Source organism: Haemaphysalis longicornis, unplaced genomic scaffold (genome assembly GCF_048455015.1).
Source record: "Haemaphysalis longicornis isolate Haplotype H1 unplaced genomic scaffold, Haemaphysalis longicornis Haplotype H1 scaffold_2, whole genome shotgun sequence".
Lineage (NCBI taxonomy): Eukaryota > Metazoa > Arthropoda > Arachnida > Ixodida > Ixodidae > Haemaphysalis > Haemaphysalis longicornis.
The window spans coordinates 277542603-277570264 of record NW_027526295.1 but is presented as its reverse complement, the minus strand read 5'-3'; the positions used below and the strand labels follow the sequence as shown (position 1 = coordinate 277570264).

Sequence of the window (27662 nt, the reverse complement as noted above, 5' to 3'; positions counted from 1 at the left end):
TTGCACCCTATATCGCATGCTTATATATAACTATTAACACTTTCAATAAACGAGTTTTAGTCTGCACACCAACGTATGGCTTGCCTGGTCTCCTGTCCCTGTCATTTGTCAAAGTATGCGGGGCACACTATATTTAAATTGAAGCCTGTGGATACTAGGCCCTAAACAAGCATTTCTTAGGCCCGTGCTGTAGGAACAGGTTTTTTACGAATTACACTTTCGAGGGAATGTCAATATCATGCTGGGAAACCCTTAGTAAACAAGTTCCGTACACATGGCGCAATACAACTGTACCGTGCTAATCAGGCACACTTACGCCAAAGATTGTGAAGACAGCAAATAGGCTGCCAGAGATAGTAGCGAAGCCGCAGGTCATGACGCAGTGCAGCTCCGACTTCGTCAGAATTGGCAGGTATGGCTTGATTAGTTGGGTTGAGTCGGTCTGCATTGACAAAAAGAGTGTTGCAATTCAGCGCGCCCCCACTATACTGTTTGCGCATACTGCAAGCTTCGCGCATGCTCCTGCGCTTTGTGACAGAGCCTACCACTACGTGCGCCTTCCGCGTGGGCGCCTCGTTGGCGGTGGCTCAAGCCATCAGATCTGCAAGTTTAAACCGCCAACAGATCTGCAAGTTTAAACATGTACCAGCGGGGCGGAAGCCGCGGCCGAGATGTTCTCTACCCCCTCTCTCAGGCTGGACTAGTGAGGCTACTGCCCGACCTCACGAACTCGGAAAGAGTGTGTGTGTCTGCACTATTTTCGGGCCGCGTGCACAACAGCACTGAGAAAAGCACGGAGCTGTTACGGCGCTTGTCTATAAAATCGGCCCTCTCGGTGGAATTTCGCATTTGTTTTGCAGCAGCGATTCCATGCTGCCGTTTGCTCGGGTCCTGCTGTAACCTCGCCCGGAAACGTATTAATCCCGTATTGCTTCGGCCCGTCTCTCGTCATGCAGTAAGCAATCAAGTTCCGATTCTTGTCATCGCCACCAAGGCCGCAACTTTTCCTGGACGCTCTTCACCAAGCTACCAGGCATGACGCAGGCGACAGAGTCCGGTTCGGGGACGCCTTCCCGACGGTAGCAAGAGGCGCAATAACTGCCCAACATAGCGACAGCGTGATCTCGCCTTTGGCTTAAAGGAACACTGAAGGCAAACAGCAATATGGGCTCAGACGAAAGTTAGACTGCCCCGAAGCCCTCTCAGCGTTTATTCGGCGGTGCAAAATGCTTTAATTACCGAGAAATTGCCAATTGGCAAACACATTTCATTCCTCACGCCATTTTATGACATATTATGTGGCGTAAACGGCTGTGGGAAGCGAGTGATACAGCGGTGGGGTCTATCGGGAAAACCAAAACCTTCCGAGCGAACCATCACGGCCGCTGGAACCCCTGGTCGCGTACTTGGCGCAAGCGACAAAACAACTTGCCCGCCCTACACTTCCGTTACATGCCATTGTCTGTGCGTCAATACTGGTGCCGCATGCGCCGTGAGACGGGGGTTAAACAATGTGAATGTGCCGCACGACCATAAACGTCTAGCGGGTAGTTGGATAGTCGGGTTTTAGTTGCTTCGATGCACCCAGTTCAGGACTGACAGCTGAATAAGATTTGGGAGCAGTTCTTGGAGCAGCGAAATCTCGATTTTGGAGCACAAGAAGCTTGATTTGGAGCAGAACTACATTTAGTATGTCACCTTAGGAGCATAAAAATCACATTTTTGGGAACCCACGGTGAATACACTTTTTAATCGGTTTTGAACGTACATAACACTGAAACAGCCTTTTTATAAAGTTTTTTTTTCTACCAGAGTATCACAACGGATGAACTGCATTACCATTTTACAAACCATTTTTAAATTCTTAGGCTCTATGCATAGATAGCGCAGAGTTCGGTTGAAAATATCGAATTGAAAAACTGAGCAATCGTAAGGTATTTTTATTATAATGTGAATCCCGAAATTATAATTTTTGTAATCCTATACTGGGCCTTACGCTAAACTAAAAAGACACGGCAAAAGTTGCGCAAAGCGAGGTGACAGTCGTCGCACCCCACCAGTCCTCCCATTTCAATCCCGAAGGTGCACGTTCAATACGATCGTAATTTCAGTAGCGTTGGTATGTTTAGCCACCTCCCTTTTGGCATTAAATTTTACTTCAGATAAATGAACCATTGTTACTAGAGTGCAGTAATAGCCCGTCCCGCTATCGGACACTGCTTGAAAATATTGCGACGATGTAGCCTGCGCAGCCACTTCTGCGGTGTCGATCCACCCATTCGCGCCGCTCGCATGCCCGCTGTGAAATGCAACAATAACTAAACGTTTTATAACACCGCAATGAGTCCAAAATTTCACTTCAAGCGCGCACCTCGCCTCACACTGAGGCCGAAACACGACGAATTCGTGGAAACCGCGTTGTTTTTGAACTCCCGTCTTTCGAGTCGCGCAACTTCCCGCAACAGATCAAACGACTTAATGTAAACCCGGCCACCCCCATAACTAAATCCAAGGTAGAAACCGGCGAAGAACACTCTGCCTCAGCCACGAGCAACTGCTTCTCGCGGCGGCCATGTTTTCCAATCTTCACCACGCCAAGATAGCGGCGCCCAGTAATGTTGTTCTGCAGACACGGCGCTCCAACAATTGCGATTTTTTCATCAACTTGCACAAGTAGTTTGACGCCTCAGTATACATAAGCAGTTTTTCTACAGGACTTTGCAATGATTTTCGACGTGAAATCTTTAATAACGCACAGAATAAAACATGTTCAACCCGACACTGTAACTTTCGAAAAAACTATCTCTGGGACAATTTTATGCAGGTTTTTTATTGAATGATCAATAAATTTAATCTTTACAAACAGCATCAGCTTGGTGATCGTGGATAATTCTGTCGTCAGTCAGCATTTTTCCCCACTGAAACTAACAGGAGCGTTAAAATGTTTGGCTCTCCGAGTGTTTTGGAGCAGTCTGGAGCAATTTGGAGCCTGGCGCAGGAGAACAAGTTTGAAACACATCTGCTCAATACCCGCAGCTCTCTCCCCCCTGCTGGTTTAACAACGTTCCGTCATCTGTTAGTTTAACTTTTAACAGCGGGGAACGCTAATTTTTTCGCCACGCTACATCGGCACCGCGACGTGACTTTCAGTAGAACGTTTCGGCAGTATGCCGCCGCGATAGGGTAACGCTCATTGGCCCATGTGTGGAATGTTTTGCGAAGTGAGCTGCGTATTAGCCCATGTGCCACAAGTGTGTCTGGGGTTTTTACGAGCACTCTAACTACTGCTCACAAATGACTTGGCACCAGTAACGAAAGAGAAACGGGCATAACATGATACAAATAGTACCACTTTAGCTAAGTACACACCCTAGTGAAAACTTAGCAGCACACAAGGCAATGAAACAAAAAACCTGGTTTGACACATACAGTTCATTCAACTTCAAGGCACTCAAGAAATGGTTTCCAACAAACGCCTCGTCACGGCATGCGCGTTGAGGATGAAGCGCGGGCCGTCTATTGCCTCCTGTTCGTCGTAAGCGTAGCTCTCGCTTCTTGCGAGCTATGGGGGCAAATAAGTCACTTCACTCCTACGCAAGCCGAGAAGGTTTTTAGAAAATCGCAGACACTCTACACACCAGGTGGGGGGTTGAATCGTCACCAAAGATAATTCCAACATAGTAAGCCCAGTCCTTCTCAGGAACACTCCGTCTAATTTCATCGCGAAGCGAACGCGACCACAACACACACGCACAGCTTCGGCCACCGGCGTGGGTGCAAAACTTCGTTCGGGCAGACAGCGCTACGTGCGGGAACACAAAGCTTGCTCTATCAGAAGTAAATTGCTCTCCACAGAAGAGCTAACCGTGGGAGGCCGACGGGCTACTTGCCGCCATTATGTAAACAAGGAGGCAGTACACATATGATTTTGCCGAACCGGCAATATCCATCGCAACCGCCACCATTCCCTGCTTAAATTATACCTGTACATTTGTAGTTGTTTATGAATTAAGAAAGTGAACGGCTAAAGAAAGATTTTGTTTTTTTGAGAGCCTGTTTGTCCGGTCCTCGTTCTGTTGTTCGTCACGGGCCTAATGACGCAATCGCTCAGTCGCCGTTTACGTCAACTCTGCTGGGCGACGGATATCTTCATTTGTTGATTATCTCCGTGGTTATTTTCAAGGCACTGCTCCAGAGGATGTCATATTCGTTGTCTGCGGATGCAAATATATCCATTTAAAAGCAACCATCGGTTTTGTCTTCAGTGTCCCTATACGAGAAAATGTTTTAGCGAATACATCTCGGCTAAAACGACTACCACTGCGGTTCTCAGTAGCACTCCTAGCTGCAGCTATAGTTCGCTGCGGTTTGATTCTATTTCCTATAATTTGCTGGTATTGTTAATATGACTTGGGTTTTCTAGGATTTGCAAAGAGGCTCTTATTGCTCAATATACTTGAATTTGCTTAACTTATTATTTGTGCTTTAATTTCTTCAGACGACTGGGATTTCGTAATATTCCTTAAGCCTCTTATTGCTGCATGGGGTCAGCGAAACAAAATGTGTCCTATGCGTCCATCCGCCCGTCTGTACGGAAAAACGTTTTCTGCTATTCTTTCGGGCGAGGATGGCAGCCGCGGCACGCGGCCTATCGGAATAGGATGGCCGCCCACAGCTTCCAACTCTTTTTCTCCCCTACCCCGACCCTGTCGTTTCAAGAAACGTTCTCTCTCTCTATCTCTCTCTATTTCGCTCATACAGAGTAGGGGGAGGGTCGGTTGACCAGCTCCGAACCGCATCACCAAAAGGTGGTAGACCGGGCAAGACAGGCCGCCAAGACCCCGGGCTTCCTGGACTAAAGGGGTCCAACAACCGGCGGTCAAGCCAATAACGTTGACTGTTCTATTAAACGTTTACTCCACCCCCTCCCCATTCACACGCAGCTTTTAGGGGTTAACCATCGGTTATTTGAAAATTACAGGGAACTCATCAGACCAAGCAGAACGGCATCAGCACGTGCTCCCAACACATTACCCGGAACGGCGAGATAATATTTAACAGGGGGTGTTTCTGGAAGCTATGCATCTCATGTCAGAAGCTCGGGCAACGCAAGGCGAAGAGCACTTGCAATTTCTCGGGGACAATTTTTTCCTGCCTTGGCACTAGGCTCATTGTCTCCGGCACCATTTTTTTTCGCGAACAGTGTTTTCGTTTCCCCTTACAGAGAGTGCGTTTCTTGCATGGGCGTAAAAGAAAATATTTGAAAAATTTAAGGAAATCCTCCGTGTGTGGTTTTTGGTTGAAATGCCTCTGAGCGCACAGTGACCCTATAAATTGAGCTTTGAATTTCTCACGTGGTATGTCATGTTCTAAGGGAACATGCTATATAAGAGCGGAGAAAGCAGCTAGAACAATTTCTAGAAAGGAAGACCAGGACAACCATCTCGGCGTGCGGGTTCCCGTAAAGCAAGGAAATAATGCGCACCATGCCTAGCACGACGTTGCTGGCGGCGCACAGGGACTCGCAGGACGTCGTCCCGAGCGTAACCGTCATCAGCCTGGCCGCCACAAGCATAACGCGCTGCAGCATGCCGTAGTGGCACAGCACAGACACCAGCAATCCGAAGAACACCAGCGTCGACGCCACCTGCGAAGAAAGGCAGAGGGAGAAACGCGCTCTGGTCAGTAGTGCCAATGAGAAAGCAGAAAGCATTGGTACCGTATGTGCTACCCTCGCTGCAAATGTCGTCGAGTTGCGGCCACGTAACTGCCCCTATTTTCCCTCCCGCCCACCTGCCGTGCTCTTCACCCCCCGGCTCACTCCTCTCACAGTTAACACGGTAGAGGTTCGCTCCAGGCATCTTTATTTTGCCGCGTTCCACTGCTCCAGCTCCACCTACTGGACCATTTCGTTAATGGGAGACTTGGAATACCGCCATGAGGCGCGACCCACGGGGCTAGCAATTATATTTTTGGTTAATAACATTGCTTTAAACGTATATTTTGTTTTATTTCCTATCGCAAAAATCCAGCAACCATGCATTTTTCAATAAAAGAACCCTGCAAATACCCCTTCTGCATTGATGACGTGCCTCCAATATGCCTAATGTGTTTTTTCCTGAGTAATGTTAACAAGTACAAGTGTCGTTTCAGATTTAATGGTTTGAAAAATTTTGCCTATATAAACCTATAGTTCAAGTATTTTTTTTAATTTTTTACCGCGAGGGTGTGTCGAGGGTCGGACATACATACATACATACATACATACATACATACATACATACATACATACATACATACATACATACATACATACATACATACATACATACATATAAAGTGAAGTCCCCGTGTGACTGACTGACTCATCAATGCCCAGCCAGAACTGGTAGGTCTAGAGACTTGAAATTTCGCGGTTGAATTTGCGTCATAGCGTAGGGACCAAACTAAGGCGGGATTTTCGGAAATTGCACTCCTAACCAAAGAAAAGGGCGAAATTGTGTTGGCGAGTCGAAGGCAAGTCTCTTTGCTGAAACGTTAGCAACAATCGTGGTTTCCACCTTCTTCGAAGTTTTCTTTTCTTTCATACATGCATACAGAGAGACAGACAGACAGACGCACAGACACAAAAATTTCCGGGTTTAAGTAGCCCAAGAAAGATGATAATCTTTAAAACTGCACAACATAGTTTAGGTTCAGCGCAAAAAAAAAAAAGAGATAGGGACTAGGAAAGACAAAACCCAAGAGCGCGAAACAGCACGTAGCACTGAACCGTACGTGATGGAATACAAACAAAACTAGTCAATTACCTTACTAAAACACCGTGTAGGTTGGTATGCAGTGCGCGAGCACGGAGAACCTATTTGTGTGCTCTGAATCCAAGTACAGTGTGACATACTCACAGGTAAGATGAGGTGAATGGGACAACCCTCAGAAGAATCAATGTATGCTGAGCCTGACGCAAACACGCAGAAATAAGCAGCAAGGTTGTTCCAAACCCCCTAACGAAGCAAATAAACCGAATAATACCTGCTTGCACACCTTTTACCAATCATTTGTGCCTCTGCAACTCATAATTCCTTTTGTGTTTGTTACACTGCACAAAGCGACACTGAGCACTGATCCGAGGCACGAAACTATCCACGTTGCGTTGACTGGCACATTGGTGTACCTTGTGAAGAGATCGTACACCGCTTCCCCAGAAAAACACCAAGTTCAGCACTGGTTGTAACGACGAGCAGGGTTTTGTTTGAATTCCTCTTTCCTCTGTGCTCAATACTAAGGGGAGGGATAACTAACCCCTGTCTTCTTGACTGATCCGGCTTGTTATTTTACTGAGTAGAAAGTGACGACGACGGCGGTGGCAATGATTAGTCAATATTGTGACTTGCGCGTACGTACATAGCAACTGTTAGCCGCAACCATGCGGGAATCATATATTTCATGAGGAAGGGTACTCAGCGCTGTCATATATATTCGCTCATGTCTCATTAGTTCAAATGGTTTTTCAGCCGTACTGTTTGGTGCTACAGAAGACATCACCATATTTACGATTCTCTTTAATTAAAACCATCACTGAACCACTACGTGACAGAAGGGCTTAAAATTATCGTTTCCGCAAAGCCCCCTCTTACAGAAGATCTGTGTTATTAAAGGTATGTTTTCAGTTGGCAAAAGACAAAGACACGTACACCATGCGAGCTTGGCCTAATTATCAAGATTTATGTCCCCAGCGATATGTCAATTGACGTCACAGGTTAAGAGAAAATCGATAAAGCGAAAAATAAATTGTTTTTGGAGATGCCACAACGGCCCTCAAAATAACACAGAATTCATTATTGGAAAACCTTAAATATTACCGCCCATGCACGTAGACCAGCAAAGGAGAAGAATGCCGAGAAAAATCATTACAAGACGAGGAAACGGTGTTCAATTTACGTAACACGGCATTTCATTGGTGGATGGGTACCTAAGCGGTGTCACTGACTTTCTTTTTTACCGGGTGTGGTTGCGAGTCACAGCATCAAATAAAGATCCACAACCTACCATAAAACATGGCTTGGTGTGCTAAGTACACGCACGAAGCAGGATGCCATATACGGCCCCGGTAAGAGGACCATCCATTTTCCGGGTGGGGCCACGTAATAGTTAGTGGCATGACTACACCGAATGTGTGCCCGGGCGTTTGTGCACTGGTAATGCGCACGGAATGCCTCACCATACCCTTTCCTAACCCATTTTAGGAGCGCTCTGTTTGCCACGGTTTCTATAACCTTCCCGGGGGTACTGGCTTCACATAGAAAACGTAAAAAAAATAAATGGTATTTTTCTTTATCTCCCAACTTCTCCGTGTTCAAATAGTTAAACGTTTTTGTCAAATTGGCCAAACATGTAAGTTCCCGTTTTCAGCCCACCTGAGGGGGCCATAGTTTACGAGCCTTGCAATTCTCAGCCGTACGAGAGACACTACCCTGCGCTGCACTGGGAGCAGGCCACATGAAGGAGCGTCGACTCTACGTTAATTAAATGGCTCACTCACCGTGAAGGCGAGCACAGGCTTCTGTTCAGGCAAGTTTCCATCCATTTTTCCCGTTCCGAGGTAGCCGAACACGAAACGCGATCCGTGACCGGCGAAAGTCATGAGGGCGGCCATCTTGTCAGCGATGCACACGAGTGCGCCACGCCCTATATGAGCGCGCACCAAAAGCAGCCCCAGAAGAAACTCGACCAGAAGCCCGCCCAACACCGGACGCCATTTGATCTGCAATGCAATGAGTTGAATAATATATGTAATATATGTACAGTAAGCACCCGTTATCACGAATTTTTAATTCGAAATGCCGCTTCATTCTAAATGCTTCCCACGGGGTAGTGCACTGCCCACGAGTGGTTGCAGGCAGCCAAATATAAAGTATGTACTCAAGCCTAATATCTAGATCGGAGTTTTGCTTTATGAAATTCTCCGTGTTGCCTTTGTGATACAATTGGCTAGCCGAGGAACACAGCGAAAGTAACGGTGCCTCCCTCCGGCACAGTTGTGGATATTGCTCTCCAGCGCGCGCTCTGTTGACTACGGGGAGAGGGGGGATAAACCAGTTCTAATGCCCAATCGGTCTGCCTGCTGGCTTTGTACCTCTCGTACACACCGTGAAAATTTCGACTAAGGAGGCATCGAAACGGCCGCGCTAAAGCGGCAGCCACACGCCCGTCATCAGCGAATTTTTCTTCGCGCAGTTGACCGTACAAACGGGCCCCATAATGCGTGACTTTGCCGGCTCGCGGGCCAATACGAGTACCAATAAACGTGTCGCCGAATTCCTGCTACATGTGGAAGGTTTATCTTATCGGATTGAAATTGTCCTAGTGATGGGTATTGAGAAAGCATGTGGCAACGTCCGCCGCGCAGCAATTGTTTGGACCTTCAAGGGGCTTAAATTCCCCAACCGCGTCTGCACATTCATGGCCGCCTTTGTTCGGAATCGCATCTCCTTTGTTCGCTTGGCCGATGAAAATGCAGGCTAAATCACTTTCCATCGCGGGGTTCCGCTGGGCTAGCTCCAACATTATTAAATATCGCCTTGTTTCCTGTATACAATGCCGGTTGCTAGCAGTACCGGACGCATATTGTGTCATGTATTCCGGTAGCCTTACTGTGTCGTCTGTGCACTTTACACCTCGTTTAAGAAACCTCGCCTGCAGTGGCGTTGACTGATTATGATGTTTAACGCGCCAACGCTACGCAGGCGGTGAGGCGCGTCGTAATGGAGGGCTTCCGATAAATTTTGGCCACCTGGGGATCTTTATCGTGCGCCGAAATCTCGACAGACGGGCGTTTCCGCTTTTCGCTCCCATTATAAAAGTGGTCGCCCCGGCGTGGAATTTGAACCACCCGCGTCCTTGCGCTCAGCATCAAGTAGGGTTACACATGACTAAGTCGTAGTGCGCCCAGGTATGGTTTTAACATTCCAAAGATGAAAACGGCGCTGGTGCCTTTAGATAACAGGTGCAGGCGCCATCGACTTGGGAATGGCCTGTCCGGTATCCTAAATATAAACATCATCGGGAAGTCTTAGCTCGCAGACTGCTGGGCGCCGTCGTTACTTCGCCTGTGTCTGAAGATCCATGGGTGAAGTATGCAAAGGAGTATGCTTCTCGGACTATAGCTGATACGTAGAAATGGCGACAAAGGATGGCGAGTTTTGGACCAGTACTGGTCGCCAGTTTGTCCTGACCGTGCTGCAACTAAGACTCGTGTTTCAGGCCTTATTCAGCCTTCTGACGACCGTGAGGGTGTGGGATCGCATAGAAGATCTCAATGAAGATCTTATGCGGCCATCACTGGACTATCCGAGCACACCCAGTTGAGTTGCTGCATGCTTCTGACATTTAGCTCAACAATATCCATAAACTGCTACGACAAATTTCTTCTTTCCGTGCCTGTAAAGTCACAAATGACAATGTGGCTGCTGCGTTAAACCAGAGTACACGAGGTGATACAACTTTAAGGTGCTCAGACCTTCCTCCGTGCAGCAATTAGTATCTGACAGATAGAAAACAACCCAGTTGGCCGTCTCCGTCAGCAATTTCCTCACCAGGCCAAGCGCCAGGTCTCCGGTCTTCATAGTTCAGACACCAAGGAGGTCATTGCGTATATATATGCAACGTTAACGACGGAATAGTGTTCACTGTACTCCTGGGGTTCCGGCTACCGAAGGGTGATCAAACCTTCACATACACCTACCCCATGCCGTGAGTGTGTCTCATTGAGCTATTCGCGAGAGTATCTCACTGAACTTTGCAAAATGCACGATGAACCAAGTTCAAATGATGATTGATTACTGACTGACAATATTGGTTAGCAAGGTGTATAAAGCTAGGAAAGGTGGATATTGATCAAGGTAGAATAAGAAGGATTAAAATAGGTTAATGCAAGGATCGAGGTAGATTATATCTGGACGAAGACACATTAAGATGGCTTAGTATTAATTGAGATAGATTATGATGAATTAAGGTAGGTTACAGTATAATTTAAGGTAATGTGATTGGATCTCAAAATAACAATAATACGGTAAAAAAGTGAGATGGTAAAATAGCGTGGTCACTGTGTCGATGGGTTGACGTGAATATAAAAGCTACCCGTCACCATAGTAAAGCCGGAACAGGAACCGCGCTGTTGACGGTGCACGTGAATAATTATCGAGAGGCTTAAGTCATTAAAGCTCAGCCGAAAATATTCTCTTAGCAGCTGCTCGTTGAAGAAGTCCAGCGTGTTCTAACAAATCTGAATCCGAAGAACACAGGGACAGCCAGATAGGATGACAAGAAAATCTCCCATCCGTTCTTCTCCGTTGTCCTTGTGTTCTTCTAATATTTTAGAACAGTATGCACCAAATCGCGGTTTTACTAAAGTTGAGCGTGCCTTGGTACGATTGTTGGAGAAGATGTATCCGAATCCTACGAGCAGGACCATTCCTGCCGTAGCCACGATACGGGGCCGATGCATCTTCGAGTCCAGCGCCAGGAAAAGCAGCACACTGGTCCAAACTAGGAACCACGTGACCCTGCACGTGCGAAGGGGAACTCAGCAACTTACCAACCAAAGCTACATTCTAAAAGCACCCATTCTAAAATAGGTCAACTTATTTCTTCAGAAACTGCTGCAGCATCTATACTCAAGCGTATATTAAGACATGTGCCGATGGCAATAACAATGTTTCAACAGTTTTATTCCCGTCTTGACAGGGAATACCGAGCCCCACGGGAAATCGTCCTTCTTACTTTATTCGCAATTATGTAGGGTTCTTCAATCTCCCCCTATGCGGGAAGACACTTCCAGGTCACTGAAACGTCATTGTTTCCACTTTATGCAAACTCAACTGCAACAAGGCTTTGCCACCGGCATTGGAAAGCGAAAACAGATTCATGGTATGACCTCAACACTTAGAATGCTGCATTCATAAAGTGGTTTATTTTTGCTACCGCTAAGGAAGCGTGGCCTTTAAAGACAGACTGTTCGGCAACCTTCCCCTGCGCGTCGTATTCCCAACCAGTCAGTGTATGCGATACAAAGTCGGGGAGATCACCGCGATGTCAGTGGAGAAGCGCTTCACAATAACACCGACGATCGCAAAACGTGTCGAGGCTGCTATTGGGACGAATTATTGACCTGAACCGCTGCCACCTGCATGCTTGCGCAAAAAAATCATTTTTAGTGTTATACAATCACATATACGTCTGGTAAAAAAAATGCATCTTCAGCCCGGCTTGCGAGTAATTCGCATACTTGGAATACGGCGCCCACCTCGAGAAGTACTTTCGGTCAGTGAGCGTCGTGGCCTGCCTCCTTGCTCCGTCGGCGAAGGCGGCAACCCTCTTGTTGAGCTTCCGGAAGCGCCACAGGCAGGCACAAAAGAGGCAGATGTCCAGCACCAGGAGCAGCAGCAACAGCAGGCCCACACCCCGGCACCATGGCTCCTGCAGATTCCACGTAGCTCGAATAAATGGCAAGTACCAACTCAACTCTTAATAGAAGCTATAACGTGCTGGTTTCTTAAATGACGAGGTTTTTCTTTTTAAACCACTCGGAAGCGCAACTGGCAAAATATAGCTGCTTCTTTTACTGGGCAATGGTGATGGAGCGACAAATAGAGGACATTGCAATAAAAGCAGAGGCTCACGTGAAGAGACAAACAGGGGCTGTGCTGTGCGTTCGTGTGTATCTTGTCCGAGAACGGATCGTCTTCGAGAAACGAAAATTCACGCCAAAGATGATTTACATCTTTTCGCCATATGTCACCTTCTTACGTGAAAACTCGTTGCTGCATTTCTGACTAGAAGAGTTAAATGAAACGGTGCACCATGCGCAATTGTCGCGATCTCGTTGTTCAAATAGACACTAAAGGCTGAGTGAATGTGTGTTTACTCAAACATTTCCAAGTTCACTCTACGTGGTTTGACAAGCAAATAATTCGTCCGTACTGAAATAAATAAAAGCCGAACATCCTTGTTTCCGTTCCATAATTCCGTGACGCAAAAGAGCGCATCCCGCATCGTCATCGAAGCACTGGCGGTGCTGCTGACTAAGAGGAGCAGCAAAGGCCTGTGCGATTTATCTGCGTGGTGGCTGAGGTAGACGTCGTAAATAATTAGAAATCGACAGTAAAAAGGTACAAAAGCCCCCTAATGCTACAGCCACAAGTAGTATATTTGTATTCAAGCCACTGTAACCCACTGACCCAGGCACGATTTTCTACACTGAAGAGTCCCTTCAAACCATGGTATTATCCGAACGCTACGCCCGAGGTCGACAACATGCAGCACCACCTACAGTGCTGAAACAAACATCGAACTTATTGAAAAGGCACGCCTGAGATAACTGCGAATAAAAAAGAAAAATAACCTAAATATTTTGGGAATTCGACATATTCATACCACCTCGTTAACTTCATTAACGGAATGTACACCGCGCCACCTCTTCGCTGATTTTGTCTGCGCTGCGACTTCCCGAGTTCGCACACCTAAGCATTGATAATGAATTGACCGATAGATGCCGAGACGGCAATAGTGCCACACCGGCAGTGCCTCGGGCTGAAGAAGGAACCATTTCCAACAAGTGTCAGCGTCGTGCAAAAAAAATAATCTCCTCAATAAAACTCAGTGCCCTTTCACTCTACGAAAAAGGAATGTCCAGCAAAGCTAGGCGTAGTCAAAGTAGTGCACGAAACGAACCAAGTTTGTTTCTAAATTGCTCATTGAGCAATCTTCCTAGTCATTTAGCTGAACGAAACACGGAAGGACACTAGCGTCACTCTAGCGGGCAAACTTGGTTAAGTGGGCACGGCGAGGCTACACTGGGCAAGATGTTCACCGCAACTCCCATTTTATTCCTGCAGGCCCTTTTGCCGCCGTTCGCCGGATTTATTCCACTACCAGTTCTAAACGTTTACTCGGCTGGACAAGCTTCAAGATGCATCGGCCCGTTTCTGCACCAACATGCTCCGTTTACTTTGCGGTTCCTGCGGCTGCGCTGGTGTGCATCAGAGGCCTGACTTCATCACCCTGGACAGCTATAAAACCAACATTGCACGACGGATCACCTAGTGGGCACTGCGACGCTGCACTGGGCAAGATGTTCACCAAACCTCCCATTTTATTGCTTCAGGGGTAGTTGTACCGAATCGTACCGATCTGACGAAAGATGTCTTCTGCTTGTTCCGTGTACACGGACGGTGATGTTCATTCTAAGTGATTGTTTAATGAATGTAAGCTGTTGTTATGTGGAAACATCGAAGAAAATCCAGGACCTACAGTTGAAGAGAAAGAGATGTTAGATTCACTGATTAAAGGCCAACAAGCTATTCGAAATGATGTGCTAGAAATAAAAGGAAGAGGCGAGCAAACTCTACAAATGGTGAAGTGTCTGAAAGAGCGGTTAGGTCACTTGTAGAATGAAGCGAAGGAAATGGCTGCCAGAATGAATTCTTTTGATGGTGTTTGAGAAATTGTCACGAGTTTGCAGGAGACAATACGTATACAACAAGCGAAGATAGTTGAGCTTGAATAGAAGGGTAGGCGAAACCATTTGGTGGTATTTGGCGTGGACGAGGCATCGGGGGAAATCGAACTCGACTTAAGACGACTGGTTATCGATCATATTTTTAAGGAAACCCTAGGAGTAACTTGTACATCAGTAGACAGAATTCACTGAATAGGCAAACCTTCTTCAAATCGCCCAGTAATTCTTCACTTCGTTAATTTCCTAGAAAAGTAAGCCGTAATGGTGAATGCACAAAACAACTGTTGGGTACGCCAGCCTTCATTCAAAATAATTATTCGCAAGATAAGCTGAAAAAAAATGACAGCATCTCCACTCCGTGGATGATGGCGTGGGTGCGGAGTACGGGGACTCGAAATGACATCCAAGTTGCGCCCCGAGTGACACCCGATTTGCGCCCCGACCGTCATTCGATTTGACTCGTGAGTTGCACATTGATTATTCCCTAAATGAAACTGCAACGCACAACTCAAATCAAATTTGGCTTGATTTTCGCTTGATGGTGGTGTGCGCACGGATGGACGCTGACGGACATTGGGAGGTCCTAAGGTATTATGCACCGTTACAGATGAGGGAGTAGGCCGTTTTACGCGAGAGTCGCGCATGCGCGTCTCTCCTCCGCTGTCTCCTCTCCTTCAGGCGCTGTGAATATAAAGCGGGTAGCGCGCTGCGGCGGTTCAGTCAGCGGTCGCTCTCGTTCGACTCCGCGTGATTTGCTTGACGACTTCCTGCTTGGCTTGATTCTTCCGATGAAGACGTGATGGAAGCGACGGTCCCTTCAGCGAGTGTGCTGACACAATCCAATACCAGCGTCAGCGCAAGAGAATCAACCCAATGGAAACGCTAACACGCTCACCCCACCACTCCCTTTTTTAAACACGATAGACTTTGTTTGGTTACCTCAACCTAGAAATTCTGGCCTGTCGGTATGTCTGTTTGTCAGTCTGTCTGTGACTCCATTCAGCCACCCCGCCAAAGGGAAACGATGTCTGCGCAACAGTCTTATATACTTATAGCAAAATCTTAACGTCTGAGTGCGGTTTATATGTTCATACTTGTCAGCATTGTTAATTAAACAATACATTGCGCAAATATAAGAAAGAAAATTATGACACAAGGGTTATTTACAGTGTTTCTTTATAAAAACATTCTTAGATGGTTCACTTTTGGGAAATGAAATGCTACATCTATGTACTGCAGAAAAAAAAATCCCATTGTCACCTGCTGTCGCCCGCGCTACTATAGCTTCTTGTGGCATTTTAAGATTTCAAGGGGCAACCGTTCCGTAAGGTTCCACTAGATAGGCTCCAAGTTTCTCTTGGAACGCAAGTGGACTAGGGCAATGCGGTTCTATAAACGTTGAAGTAGGGCGCCTCGATTCACGCGCGTCTCCACCGCACGGCAGCGCTGGCATCGAGGCACCCAGCCTGGAGCAGTGGAACGCGGTAAATTTAAATTGACTTGAGCAAACCTTTAGCCTGTTTATCTTGGGAGGAGCGCGACGCAAGAGGAACAGCATGAGAGGTGAGCGGGAAAGCAAAGGGAGGCTTTAAAAATGTCAACAAAAACTATCGTCTTTTGTCAACATTTGCGGCGAAAAGATCAGATACGTGGCCAATTTTTTCCCTACAACTCCAACCGTGCGCGCATACACACTAAACTTTTTAACACCCTTAAAGGTGCTAAAAGGGTGCACTCAACATTTTGCACCCTTTTTGCACCTTTTAAGGACTAAAACATTGCTCCGGCACCCAATCATGAGGGTGCCACATATTAAGGGGTGTAAATCGTAACATTTTTACACCCTTTAAGGTGCAAGGAGGGTGTACTGAACATTTTGCACCCTTTTTGCACCTTTCAAGCACCCAAATATTGCTCGGGCACCCCACCTCGAGGGTGCCAAAATTCAGGGGTGTAATCAACAGTTTCATAGGGTGCTACGACCGTTAAAGGGGTGCTAAAAAGTATTTCTTCTCGATTGGGGTGTTACCACGGCACCTTATCGTTAGGGTGCCTAAAAGAACGGTGTGTGAATGCAAGCATGCAAAATTGCACAAAAACAGGCTGAATGTTTAAACCGCACATTGCACTATTTCACTGCCCGTTGAGAGAATAAATATGAACTCTCCACATAGACCAGGGGAAAGGCTCTAAAATTGCTGTTCGTAAATTGAACAAAACGTGCTGAATGTTTAAATTCCACTTTGCACTAATCTACTGCTTCGAGTGTATCACAAGGTTCGTTTCGATGTCTGGGTGCACGGGAAGGACAAGCTACAAAATGCCTCTTGTAGTCCTATAAATAAAACTTTTACGCGAGGCATCGGTGTCCTCAACGAAATCGAATTTACCTAAGAATTTGTTCCCGTATTATTATGCCCCGGGCAAAAATTCCAACAAGACTTTCTTGTTGGGCTCACAGCACGCCTGTGGGGCCAATACGAAGTTCTGTCGGCACTCTATCGTTCCAATAGCCTAGTCTTCCAACAGGGAGTTTAACCTTGATGGCGTTTGTGGGGCCAATAAGAAGCTCTGTCGGCACTCTATCGTCCCAACAGCGTAGTCTTCCAACAGGGAGTTTAACCGTGATGGCGTTTACCGGCTCGCCAACACGATAAGTCAACGCCAACAGACGCCTCGTTCGTAATCAGCGGCGCGAGCGCGCCATCAGACAGAACCGACAGACGCCCTGAAGGTGGTTTTTAGGGCCTAAGCAGCAGCGTCTATGTCTGGCATAGACGCTAGACGTCAACGTTTGTGTTCTGAATTTTCCCTTCAATAAGTAACAGTCAGACGGACGATAACATAACTATGTGAAGATATGCTTTGGCTCATACCACGGCAAGCGCAATCGTTTGTGGCTGCAGCCTCGGTTGCTCTTCGTCCACAACAAACTGAATCGGCTGTACAGCTTTCTTCGAGGGCGTGTATGCAGGGGTTCTATCTTCCTTTTTTGCGCAGGCCGACGGGGGCGGTCGTGTAAAATCATTTTCGCTCGTCGCTGCCGTAGGGTTGCCACCTTCCTGGTTTTGGACCGGCCCGACCGGTTTTTTAAACAGCGGGCCGGTTGCCGGTCCATATCTAAAACCAGCCGTCATCAGCCGGTTTTTTGGCTTTTGTGCCGTGATAATGCCCGTTTTGGCGTTTTATAAGCGTCAATTCAACAACTAAGACGATAAATACGTGTCGACAAGCATAGGCGTGCGCACAGGGGGGGCAGGGGGGGCGGCCGCCTTCCCTAATCATCTGAAGGGGGCGCCAAATTTGCCCCATGCCTTGCCGATGTAACACATGAAAGTAAAATTTCTGCTCAGAAATATTTTGTGTGTGTTGCAATTCCATCACATTGAAATAAAAATTTTATAACCATCCCTCTTTGCACTGCGTTCGCACCGCAAGGCCTTCAGTGAGAAGAGGTCGGGAGTTGCTCTGGGGGGGGGGGGGGGGCGCAGCGGTAAGACTTTGCCCCCCCAAATTGAGAACTCTGCGCACGCCTATGTCGACAAGCTGCGCAAAGACACGCGAGCAGAGAAAATACGCGGGAGAGCGCGCTGCCTCAGATGGAGGGGGACCTAAGGGAAGAACAAAATAACGAAATTCTACCGCCGCGGTCAGCAATTGCGGTTACTTTTCAGTGAAGCACATGCAGAGCGATTAACCAAGCTCTCAATCTCTTTCAGTACAAACGTTATGTTGATTTCTCTCTAAGAAAACACTACAATAAATGGCACTGCATGTTAAAAAACATGGCGTCTTTTTTTCAACACAATCCCCCCTCCTCCCCCCCCCCCCCCCCGGAAGGTCCGTTTTTTTTTTCGGGGACAGGTTGTAACCCTACGCTGCTGTTCTGCCTACCTGCTTGCTGTACCTATTACGTCGCCGCCACCGCAAATCCCCACTTGTTACAAACTCAGAGGTTTTCGCACTGTTAGCAGTCGTTTTACACGATGGGTTTGATGCGCCTGACATGCCAGGAGTGACATCGCTTGTAGTATTAGAGCGACGTTGCTTGTCTGCAAGACGGTGCCGGTCAAACAAGCGTTATCAACGCCATAATTCTAACGGCACATTCCATTTATTTCGTGGCTGCCGTGGCTTGCGCAGAAAAGGTCGGGTTGACTGCGATAGCTTTTCTTGAGTCAAATAATGGAGCTTTGGCTCAATCGCTTGCAGCGCTAGCAATGCGGTCTCGTCTGCAAGACCGGTGCGTGAGAAACAAGCGTTAGGACAGCCAGAATTTAAAAAATGCAGCATAAACTAGACCATCGTTAAAGGAGGCGATGACTAGACACAAGCGACAATATTCGTTGACAACTTACGTAAGTATAGAGTTGTTTTAGGCGCCTCGAACACCGCCCGCCGGCATAGCTGTTTGTTAACGCGTCCGTTTACTGCTTTGTAGGTCAATGGTTCGATTCCTCGTCGGACGTGTTTTTTTTTTTTTTTTTTACGTGAGGGTTTCATTAGCTCCTTTTTTAACGACCAGGGTAAGCACCTGTTCCTTGCTTTCTATCACGCCGACATTTACCGCCCTCTTCCTAAACCCAAAGTAGCTCGTTTTCTCGCACGTTCTCTCTTGAGAAGCCCGCCCTGAAAACAAAACCAAAACAAACGTCAAACCTCTTTACAATATCAGTATATATGTCAATTACTTTATGTGTATTCACTTTTTGTGTTTAAAAACCTTAAATTTAAGTTATAAACACATTTAAGACTTTGAAAGCAGAAAGATAATTACCAACATTACAGTAGTAACACAATTTTCGTCAAACATAGAGGTGCTGCATTTGAAGTCTGGCAACTATCTCTCACTTTTGTGTGTGTTTTTTCATGGCGTTTTGTGCCGAGTGGTTGGTGGCGTGATTTAATCTGTTTTATCTATTTCAAGCTTAAATCATAGTTATAGAAGCTTTATGGGTGATGTCTACCCTTCCAACCTACGCGTGTGTTGAACATGGGGACCCCGGAAGAACGATCATCGCCGGATAAAATACTGCGCGTCAAAAGTGGATGACATTGCATCAGAACAAAGCGTGTTCGTGTGTCCGCGAGATGAAGACGACAGTGAAGGAGAATTGTACGTTGGAAACATCGTTTTTGCTCGGGTAAGTACGCATTTTTTATTATTCTGTATTTGGTTGGAACGAGTTCTGGTGTTTATGGGTCAGTAATTCGCTAGACCCCCATCTCGTTTGCTCTGAGAGCCTACGTGAGTTAGTATACTTGTTTGGCGCCCAGTCCACCGTTTCCGCAGAAGTCAGCATCAATTTACGCTGAAGCTAGACCTTGGCTACGATGCTCGCGCTATGGTACACGGCTGCTAATAATTTCACATCACGCAAGGCTCTTTAACACCGGGGCGTTTGTTTATGTGTCTCTCAAACAGTGCCTTTGCGGTTGCAGATCGCAGTCGCAATTTCGCGTGAGTGGCACAACGCTGTGATTAGTCCTCCCTCGTGAATACCCGCGGTATACCAAGAAATAACATGAACAGGAGGTTCCCTGGAAGTGCATGTGAAAACGCGTACACGTGATTCCATGGCTGGCGTCTCGTAGGTGTTGTGAAATCTCTCCCCCCCCCCCCCCCCCCCCACGAATTCCGTGCAGTGCGCTTCGCAGCTATTGCGCTCGCGAGACCGGCGACCGTACGCCTCGCGGTCTTCGGGCCGCGATATGTGTGCTGTTCTCGTGAAGCTCGACAACAGCGAAATTGCCGTACTCGCTCGCCAACGCGCCCCGACAGCGTACGCGTCGACCGGGTGCTGACGGAGTTGTGCTGGAAGAAAAGCAGGCAAGAGATGAGGGCGCACGAGGTGTAGTTAAACATGAGAATTTACAAAGTGCAAGGTGGAGAAAATAGTATGCAAGGGCCGGAAACGGTGAGAGAGTTCGGGCCGCGCGCCAGCGAGCGAGTGCGGTAATTTACGTTGCCGAGCTTCACGAGTCCGGCACGAATATGACGACGCCCGTCTGAGAGTTCATAGAGGTATAGAATTCACATACGTGCAAATTGAAGGTGAAATGCGCGCATGTGGCCTCGCAGGGAGTTAGCATAGTCTCGGGGTAGTGGGGGAGATTTCACAACGCCTACGAGGCGCCTGCCGATTCTGTCAGAGTAGCTCTCGGGAAGTCTGGGGCTTGATATCAGAGGCATATGTATTGTTTACATTAGTGCAGAAAATTGAGCCAATTCGCAAGTTCTCATTTTCGCAAAACCGCAGGCCATACAGAGACTAACAAGAAAGCTGTAGGCACTCACTCAACTCGATTTATATTGGAGAATTGAACGTGCAGATACAAGTCAGACATTGAAATGGAGGAGCTTCAACTATCACACACCAGTTCCGATTGAAAGCAAGGGATACAGATGAGCTGCTAGCATGCGTTCCATGCAAATTAGCTCAGTAGCTAGCTTTGCATATATCATGCATACCCCACTCACAGTACCTGCGGGTCTAATAAATACATTCTTACTGTGACCTAAATTTCACTTGGGGTGTTCCGGGAATGTTCTTATTAGTGCCTTGGAGGTTACTGTCTTTAAACGATTAAAAATCTACTTGATGTAAGCATTCGTGCTTTGTGTGTGCTCTTCTTGTATTTCAACAAGTGTCAGCACACTCACAGATTATGCACCTGCAGGTGCTGCTGCTGGCTGTCCTGGGTCAGCTGCCTTCCAGTCCAGTTTCAAAGGCTTTGCCAGGGCCTCCCTTGGCCAACCGACACTGCACCTGCTGTACCCAAGTACTGCCTGGCCTTTCGTTGGTGCTCCGTACGCTTTGCCGCCAGGAATGGTCATTCATCCATCATCTGGCCGCTTGGACCACCCGTTCAGAAGTCAGCGCATTTGCTCGACACATCGGTCCAGGCACTGCTGCCATATCGGTGCACCCACCGATTATGTACTTTCAGGTTAGTTATTGCATGTTGTGGAACTTGCCATGATGTATACCTGTTAGCAGTGCTGTGGCCTCTGATTATTTGAAACATTTTCATGAAGCAGTGCTGTGCGTATGGAGCGTGTCATTGCTTAGCAGAGATATTGAAGAGAATCTGGGGCTGACGACTAAAGGGCAAGAAGAGAAATTGAACTGACTTTGAAGCAAGTATTCGTATGTAATCAAGCCAAGCAAACATTTAGGATCTTTCGATATGGTTTTAAACTTGCAATACAAACTGGTCTACTTCAGATCATACTGGTAATAATCATACTATACCAAAAAGTACATCCCGCAGTCTGTAGAATTCTGACAGCGCTTTTTTCGCAGTCTCTCATGACAGGCACTAATCTCAATGGTTGGAAGATAGTCGAGGTAGCACCAGTCTTTAAATCAGGAGACGGTACTTCACCATTAAATTTCCCTAACAAGCACCATATGCAAGGTCAGGAAACATTTCATCCACTCTCAGGTCGCTAATTATTTATAAAATCACAATATCACATTCGAGTATCACCACGGTTTTCACAAGGGTTACTTGAGAAACACAACTTTCAGGATTTGTTCACGATCTACATTGATCCATTGACACAGGCTTACAAACTGCGGTAGTTTTTCTCGATTTTTCTAAAGCATTCAATCGCATTGCACACCACAGACTACTTCTCAAACTTCACCCTAATGTCCTCACTTGAGCAAAAGATTTTCATTCTTCTCAAATGCAGTTTACTTCTAATAACTATATACTTCTTTTGCTCGTGCCACTTTGTTGTCCCCCCAGGCAGGTTGCTTGGTCTATCTTCCATGTTGCATATCCTCCCATGTAGGTCTATTTGCAGATGATGTTGTAATTTATCACACAATTTCTTTCAACTACTACCGTCAATGCTTTCAATCTGATCTTAACACAATTAACTCCTGGTGCTGCAAATGGCTAATGTCGCTTATCTCTAAAACAAAGTGCATGACTTTAACGGTGGCAAGTCTCGGATTGTAAATACTTACTTCATTAACAACAGCTTGATTACCTCTTGAGACAAAGGTGTTTTGGTAGGCCGGTAGGGGAGGGGGGATTGCATGGTGGATTTCAAAAGGTACATCGATTGGGAAAATAAGACGTGTGATTAATATTTTCATTTGCACTCCAAAACTCGCTTTATTTCATATGTTTAACCCACTGCCGTGGCTAGGGTGGTGTGTTGTGGAGGCGAATGTCGGTTAGATACCGCTTGGTGTAGCCGCTTTTCAGATGGAGGCAACACGTAAAGACGCCCGTGTTTGGAGATTTCGATGCGCACAAAAATACCCAGATGGTCAAAATTAATGCGAAACCTTCCCCTACAGTGCTCCCCATATCCCAAGTGTAGCTTTGGCGTGTTAAACCACCGTTTTTTTTTTCATGTTTTTGGTATAGTACCAGCTGCTGTAGCAGGTGCAACTTAAAGGTAAAATTATACATAATGTTTCCAAGAGCTAAATATAAAGGCCATATTGAAGTGCGTTTATGGGTCTATCTCATAGCAGTAGTGAAAGGTTATATACTCTGGTGCAGGTTAAGAACGCCAATGGCTCATGTGGTGTAGTCCAGTGTTTGACGGAATGCCGTGTAGGCAGGTAAAAGCATTATTGCAGTGATGAAACGTAGGTCACTGACCAAGTCAAGAAAGCCATTTAACGGTTTGTTGCTTGTTCACGGTGAGCATGTGTCGTGGAAAACGAAGCTATATATTGGGCATTACGTGGCGCAATGAGTTTGCATAGATATGGTGCAGATTGCCATCCATTATGTTGATAATGTTGGGCGTCGTCTGAACAATGAGGGACTCGAGCAGTAATCGAGAAGATAGATTGCACTCAGTTGTCAGTAATTTTGTCTTGTTCCAGTCGACCACGTGTCCCGTCCCCTCACGGTGCTCTGCCAGTGGACTTGTTTTTGCATGGCCCTTGTTCACTTCGTTCCAGTGCTGCATTAATCTTCTGTGCAGATTGCCCATTTCGCCAATGTACACTGATTTGCATTCAGCGCATGGAATCTAATAAACAATACCCGGAAGCTTGGAGCGTGAGAGGGGGTCTCTCACGCTGACAATGTCAGAACGCAGCTTGCTAGTGGGCACATGCACAATGTATGCACTGCGTGTCTTGAAAATGTGTGCGAGAGTTTCACCGATGTGTGGGACGTAGGTAATTGCTGCACGTTTTGATGCAGTCGTTGTCCTGAATATAATGCCTAAAGCATTATATTCAGAAAGAAGCGAAGAGGGCGACTAGCAAGAATCCACATTGACATTAGCAGGCAGAAGCGTCCACAAGGCCTGTGTCAAAACGTGCTGCAATTCTCGTCCTACACATCAATCAAACTTTTGCACGCATTTTCAAGAAACACATTGTGCACATCGTGCAGGTGCCCACTAGCAAGCTATGTTCTGACATTGTCAGCGTGAAAGACCCCCTCTCACGCTTCAAGCTTCCAGGTGTTGTTTATGTTTTGAACAAAAAAAGTGCCATTTAAACGTGACACCTCCTTCCTTGCCGATTTCTGATGCCTGATTGTTCAGTTTGTGGGGATACGTTTAGCAGATTGCTCACATGTCTAACCTGTATTTGTGCTTGAGCAGTCAAACGCTGATGTTAGCAGTGAAGTAGGTGAAAATTGTAGTTTGATTGTAGTTGTGTGCAGATTACCTACATTGTGTTAATTCGTAGAAAAGCAAAATTGAGGTAACCCTGCTAACTGTTCCGCATTGCAGCATTTTATTATGCGAACGTTAAGGAGTTCAGCTGCTTGTTAAAGGTGAAATAAACAGTGGTACAAAAAGAAGAGCATCTACTAAACAGAAATATCTTCACAATCGCAGGATGCCAACGGTCCGCCTACCATCTTGTGTCCTGCATCGTTTCTGCTGGCTGGAGCGGTTCATGGAGCATTTTCCAGCTTCTCAAAGTTTGTGGTCAAGCGCTCCTCCAAGTGAAAGATGCCGCAGAGGGATCTTTTGTTTTAATGCCACAATTTCACATGCTCAGCAGCAAATTTACTCGTAAGGCTTTTTAAATATTCATCACCCAAGAGGGCATGTTACCTTCGTCTTCGGTGGAATCTGTCTGCACTCAGGTTATTTGTGACAGAAACAAGTGGACCACGTCATGAGAGTCATTGAGGCCTTGTTGATTGTGCATGCTTCTGAAATGACATTTTCATTAAGCTGAATACTTTCCACATATTACGATTTGTGAACAAATTATGGTAAAAGTCATGATTAGTTGTACTACACTGCAGGAAGGAAATGCCAACATACGTTTTAAGCGCCTCTGATATTTCAGATCGTTGGCTGGTGAGCAATAAAACAAAACTGAAATTTTTTTAAAGTAAAATCAAATATTCGTTGTCACCAGTGCATGACCATAGTAAAAGCTATCTAGTCACCAAATTTAGAATTAGACACGAAATGCCAAGAAAAATAGGGAAATAAACTAGACAGCTGGCTACAATAAACCAATTCGTAAAATTCCTCAATGTCTATCAAGTGATGATTCAGGCGGGTTAGTTAAGATGTCAGTGGGTTTACACACCCAACTTGCAGGGAAGCACATGAGCTCCCAATATTAACATGTTTTTAGTGAAGACCGTCTTCCTTCATTAAGCTGCTTTGCACATTGATGCCAGTCTGATAAATGTCCTGAGTTTTTGTTATGATCAATCTTTGTATGGGAACCATATATTTTTATATGATGTCGCTGTGTATTTCTGAAACTGTATCTAGTCACTAATTCCAATTTGTCGTGGTCAGGTTTTTTCAACTAATTCGTAGCTTTTTTAACAATTATGGTATATTTTGTGTGCCTAAAGGAATGCCTCATTGCATGTTTAGCCTATGTAGTGTTGAAAGCGGACATTTTGCTTCAAAGTGGAATGTCGGGCTAGCAACAAGGTACTTCGCGTGCTGCTCACTTTCATTCATGCCATTATTTTTTATATTATCATTTAAAATTAAAAGCCAACCAATTTGCTGTCGTTTTAATTTTGTCACCTACTTTATACTTTCTTTTTTTTTCAACTTTGTGTAAGGATTGACTATCCATATTTTTATGATACCTAGGCGTTGGACTGGGCTAGCTGGTACATGTTTGAATGGATGAAAAACCATAGGAAAACCCAGGACACAGAAGAGAACGACGGGACAAACTTGTGCCGTCATTCTGTTTTAACTGTTTCCTGTGTTTACCACTGGTTTTTTATGCATTCAAACATTTTTTATGAGTTTGTTGAACAGTGATTAGTTTAGGTGTGTTCAAACAATTGTTGGCTGCGAAGGCTCCCTGTAGCATTTGTATAAGTGCTCTCTGCTTTTTTTTTGAGCCAATACCCCACCACCAGTCTTCATGAGGTGGTCTTTTGTAGAAATAAGTTGAAATAAATATTTGTTTGCATTGCTTTACATGTTTTGAAAGAATTTCTTGTTCATTCTTGTTTCATTCAACCCCGTTTCAGAATCCTGCTTAAGGCATTTCCTCTGTTATTTTTTTTCAGAACCAGGAAGGGTGCTCATCCTCGGTTCTTGCTGAAGCAGCAGTATCCATACTTCACACGTGAGCTCTGAACACACAGTAATTATGGTATGAAACATTCTACCAGTATAAGCCTGCTTTGTAGACGTCATTGTAGATGTCAAAGCTCTTGACAGTGTAGTCCAATGTCTGGTGTAACGGGCAATGTCTACAACTTGTAAAAATTAATTTTGTGGCTATAATGTTTGTGATTATTTTAAAATGCACGTCAACTACTATTTAGAATCGCTGTCTAAATTGGCAGCCATTTTCCTGGTGGATACAGAAAGTGAAAAAGCGCATGTGTAGAGATTTCAGTGCACCTTAAATGTCCCAAATTTGCTAATCCAAAGCCCTCCTTGTGGTGCACTTCATATCCCATGTACAGTTTTGCGTAAAAACAGCTAAAAATTTATGATCAATTTAAACTTATTTTAATGTTTTTAGATGCAAATATTCTCAGTTTAAGCTGCCATATTTAGAGTGAAATATTTTGTAACAATTATATAGCTACCAAATGTTTACAGAAAAGCTTTTTGCTTTTGGTTGTGCACCTTCTTATCAAAAGAAAAATGTTGTTAAGAAAGGCAGAAGAAACCCAACTATGGAAATTAGCAAACCCTAAAGCTGCGGATAGAATGAATGTTTTGTAGAGAATCTTTTGCTCATTTCAGTTCTAGTCAACTCTAAAAAAGTCTATCGACGTAGAATGCTTACCGTGAGGCACCTCGTAATACTACCCAAAACTAATGGGCCCTGGCTGCTGGCTTTTCATTTGCAACAGTGACAAATGACCCCACATCCACCGGCAGGGACATAATGCAAGGCACCATGTACAAGCTAGCCTCATGATAAAATAATGTTTTCTGAACAATGGCATTACATTTCAACCATGGGCTTCACCAGGGAACTTGTATGCATTGTTCTGTGATGTTTGCAGTTCTTGTTATTGCTATGTGGGGTCATTTAGTCTAAAGGTATGTTTATAAAACTCCAAATACCACCAAACCTTGCAAGTGCTGTACCATATGAATATTTTTCCGTAAAGCAAAAAGAATAATGCAAACGAAAATAAATGGCTTGGGTACCCAACTTTTATAAGTAGATTATGAGCCGCAGTACGGAGGGAACTATATTATGAGCCGCATTACGGAGGAAACTATACATTTTGCATTTGGTCTTCCTTGATATTGAACCTTCCTGCTCAGCTCAAGAATAAGGCACTAAACATTGCAGGTAGCTACCTTGATTGGAAGTTTGATGCAATACTAAGAAGCCAAGGGTTTTAAGGTTCAAGGAAGTTTTGTGTGGTTGAAGTGTTGCACACCTAATTGCTTTCACTGCACGGCATGGTTAGGCTCTGCAGTGAATCTCGAAGGATGTGTACTGCAGTTCGGCAAAGTGAACATATAATTGGTTTTTTACGAAGTTTTGGGTAATCAATTACCTCTAAAGTTATAACTGTACTGAGATGTGGCTCCTGACTTTTTAAATTGATGTTTTAACAATCGGTGACACAAGTTCAAGGAAATTATCAGCTGATGTTGAGCTTCAATGGAATGTCTCACAGAACCGAGCTTGGAAAGCACGAATGTTTCATACCATAATCGTGTGTGATATTGTGC

The 27662-nt window shown here is 45.6% G+C and overlaps 2 protein-coding genes and 1 long non-coding RNA gene across 3 annotated transcripts in view; 1 reads left to right on the top strand and 2 right to left on the bottom strand.

Annotated features, from left to right (window-relative positions):
- Positions 1–10622, bottom strand: part of LOC144168654 (solute carrier family 28 member 3-like) — a 21356-nt gene extending 10734 nt beyond the window's left edge. Inside the window, exons 1-4 of the mRNA XM_077697599.1 lie at positions 10593–10622; positions 8540–8761; positions 5486–5647; positions 317–442 (exon numbers count right to left, since the gene is read on the bottom strand). Of these exons, the coding sequence (XP_077553725.1) occupies positions 317–442; positions 5486–5647; positions 8540–8761; positions 10593–10622 (540 nt within the window). The remainder of the gene's footprint in view (positions 1–316; positions 443–5485; positions 5648–8539; positions 8762–10592) is intronic.
- Positions 10623–11272: 650 nt separating this feature from the next.
- LOC144168653 (uncharacterized) lies at positions 11273–14148 on the bottom strand. The gene is made up of 4 exons (XM_077697598.1): positions 14080–14148; positions 12302–12474; positions 11420–11561; positions 11273–11281 (listed from the first exon to the last, which is right to left on the bottom strand). Exons 1-4 carry the CDS (start codon positions 14146–14148, stop codon positions 11273–11275), a joined length of 393 nt encoding a protein of 130 aa, XP_077553724.1.
- Positions 14149–19337: 5189 nt separating this feature from the next.
- Positions 19338–25928, top strand: LOC144170744 (uncharacterized). The gene is made up of 3 exons (XR_013322673.1): positions 19338–19659; positions 21197–21466; positions 24351–25928. It is a non-coding gene; the product is annotated as an uncharacterized LOC144170744 (long non-coding RNA).
- The last annotated feature ends 1734 nt before the right edge of the window (positions 25929–27662 follow it).

Excerpts from the sequence above, each read along its gene's own strand:
- LOC144168653 (XM_077697598.1), bottom strand. The coding sequence starts at position 14,148 with ATGGGAGGTTTGGTGAACATCTTGCCCAGTGCAGCGTCGCAGTGCCCA. Across the intron at positions 12,475-14,079 it reads TAGGTGATCCGTCGTGCAAT|GAGCCATGGTGCCGGGGTGT; the intron begins GTTGGTTTTATA and ends TGGAATCTGCAG. Across the intron at positions 11,562-12,301 it reads GACCGAAAGTACTTCTCGAG|GGTCACGTGGTTCCTAGTTT; the intron begins GTGGGCGCCGTA and ends TCGCACGTGCAG.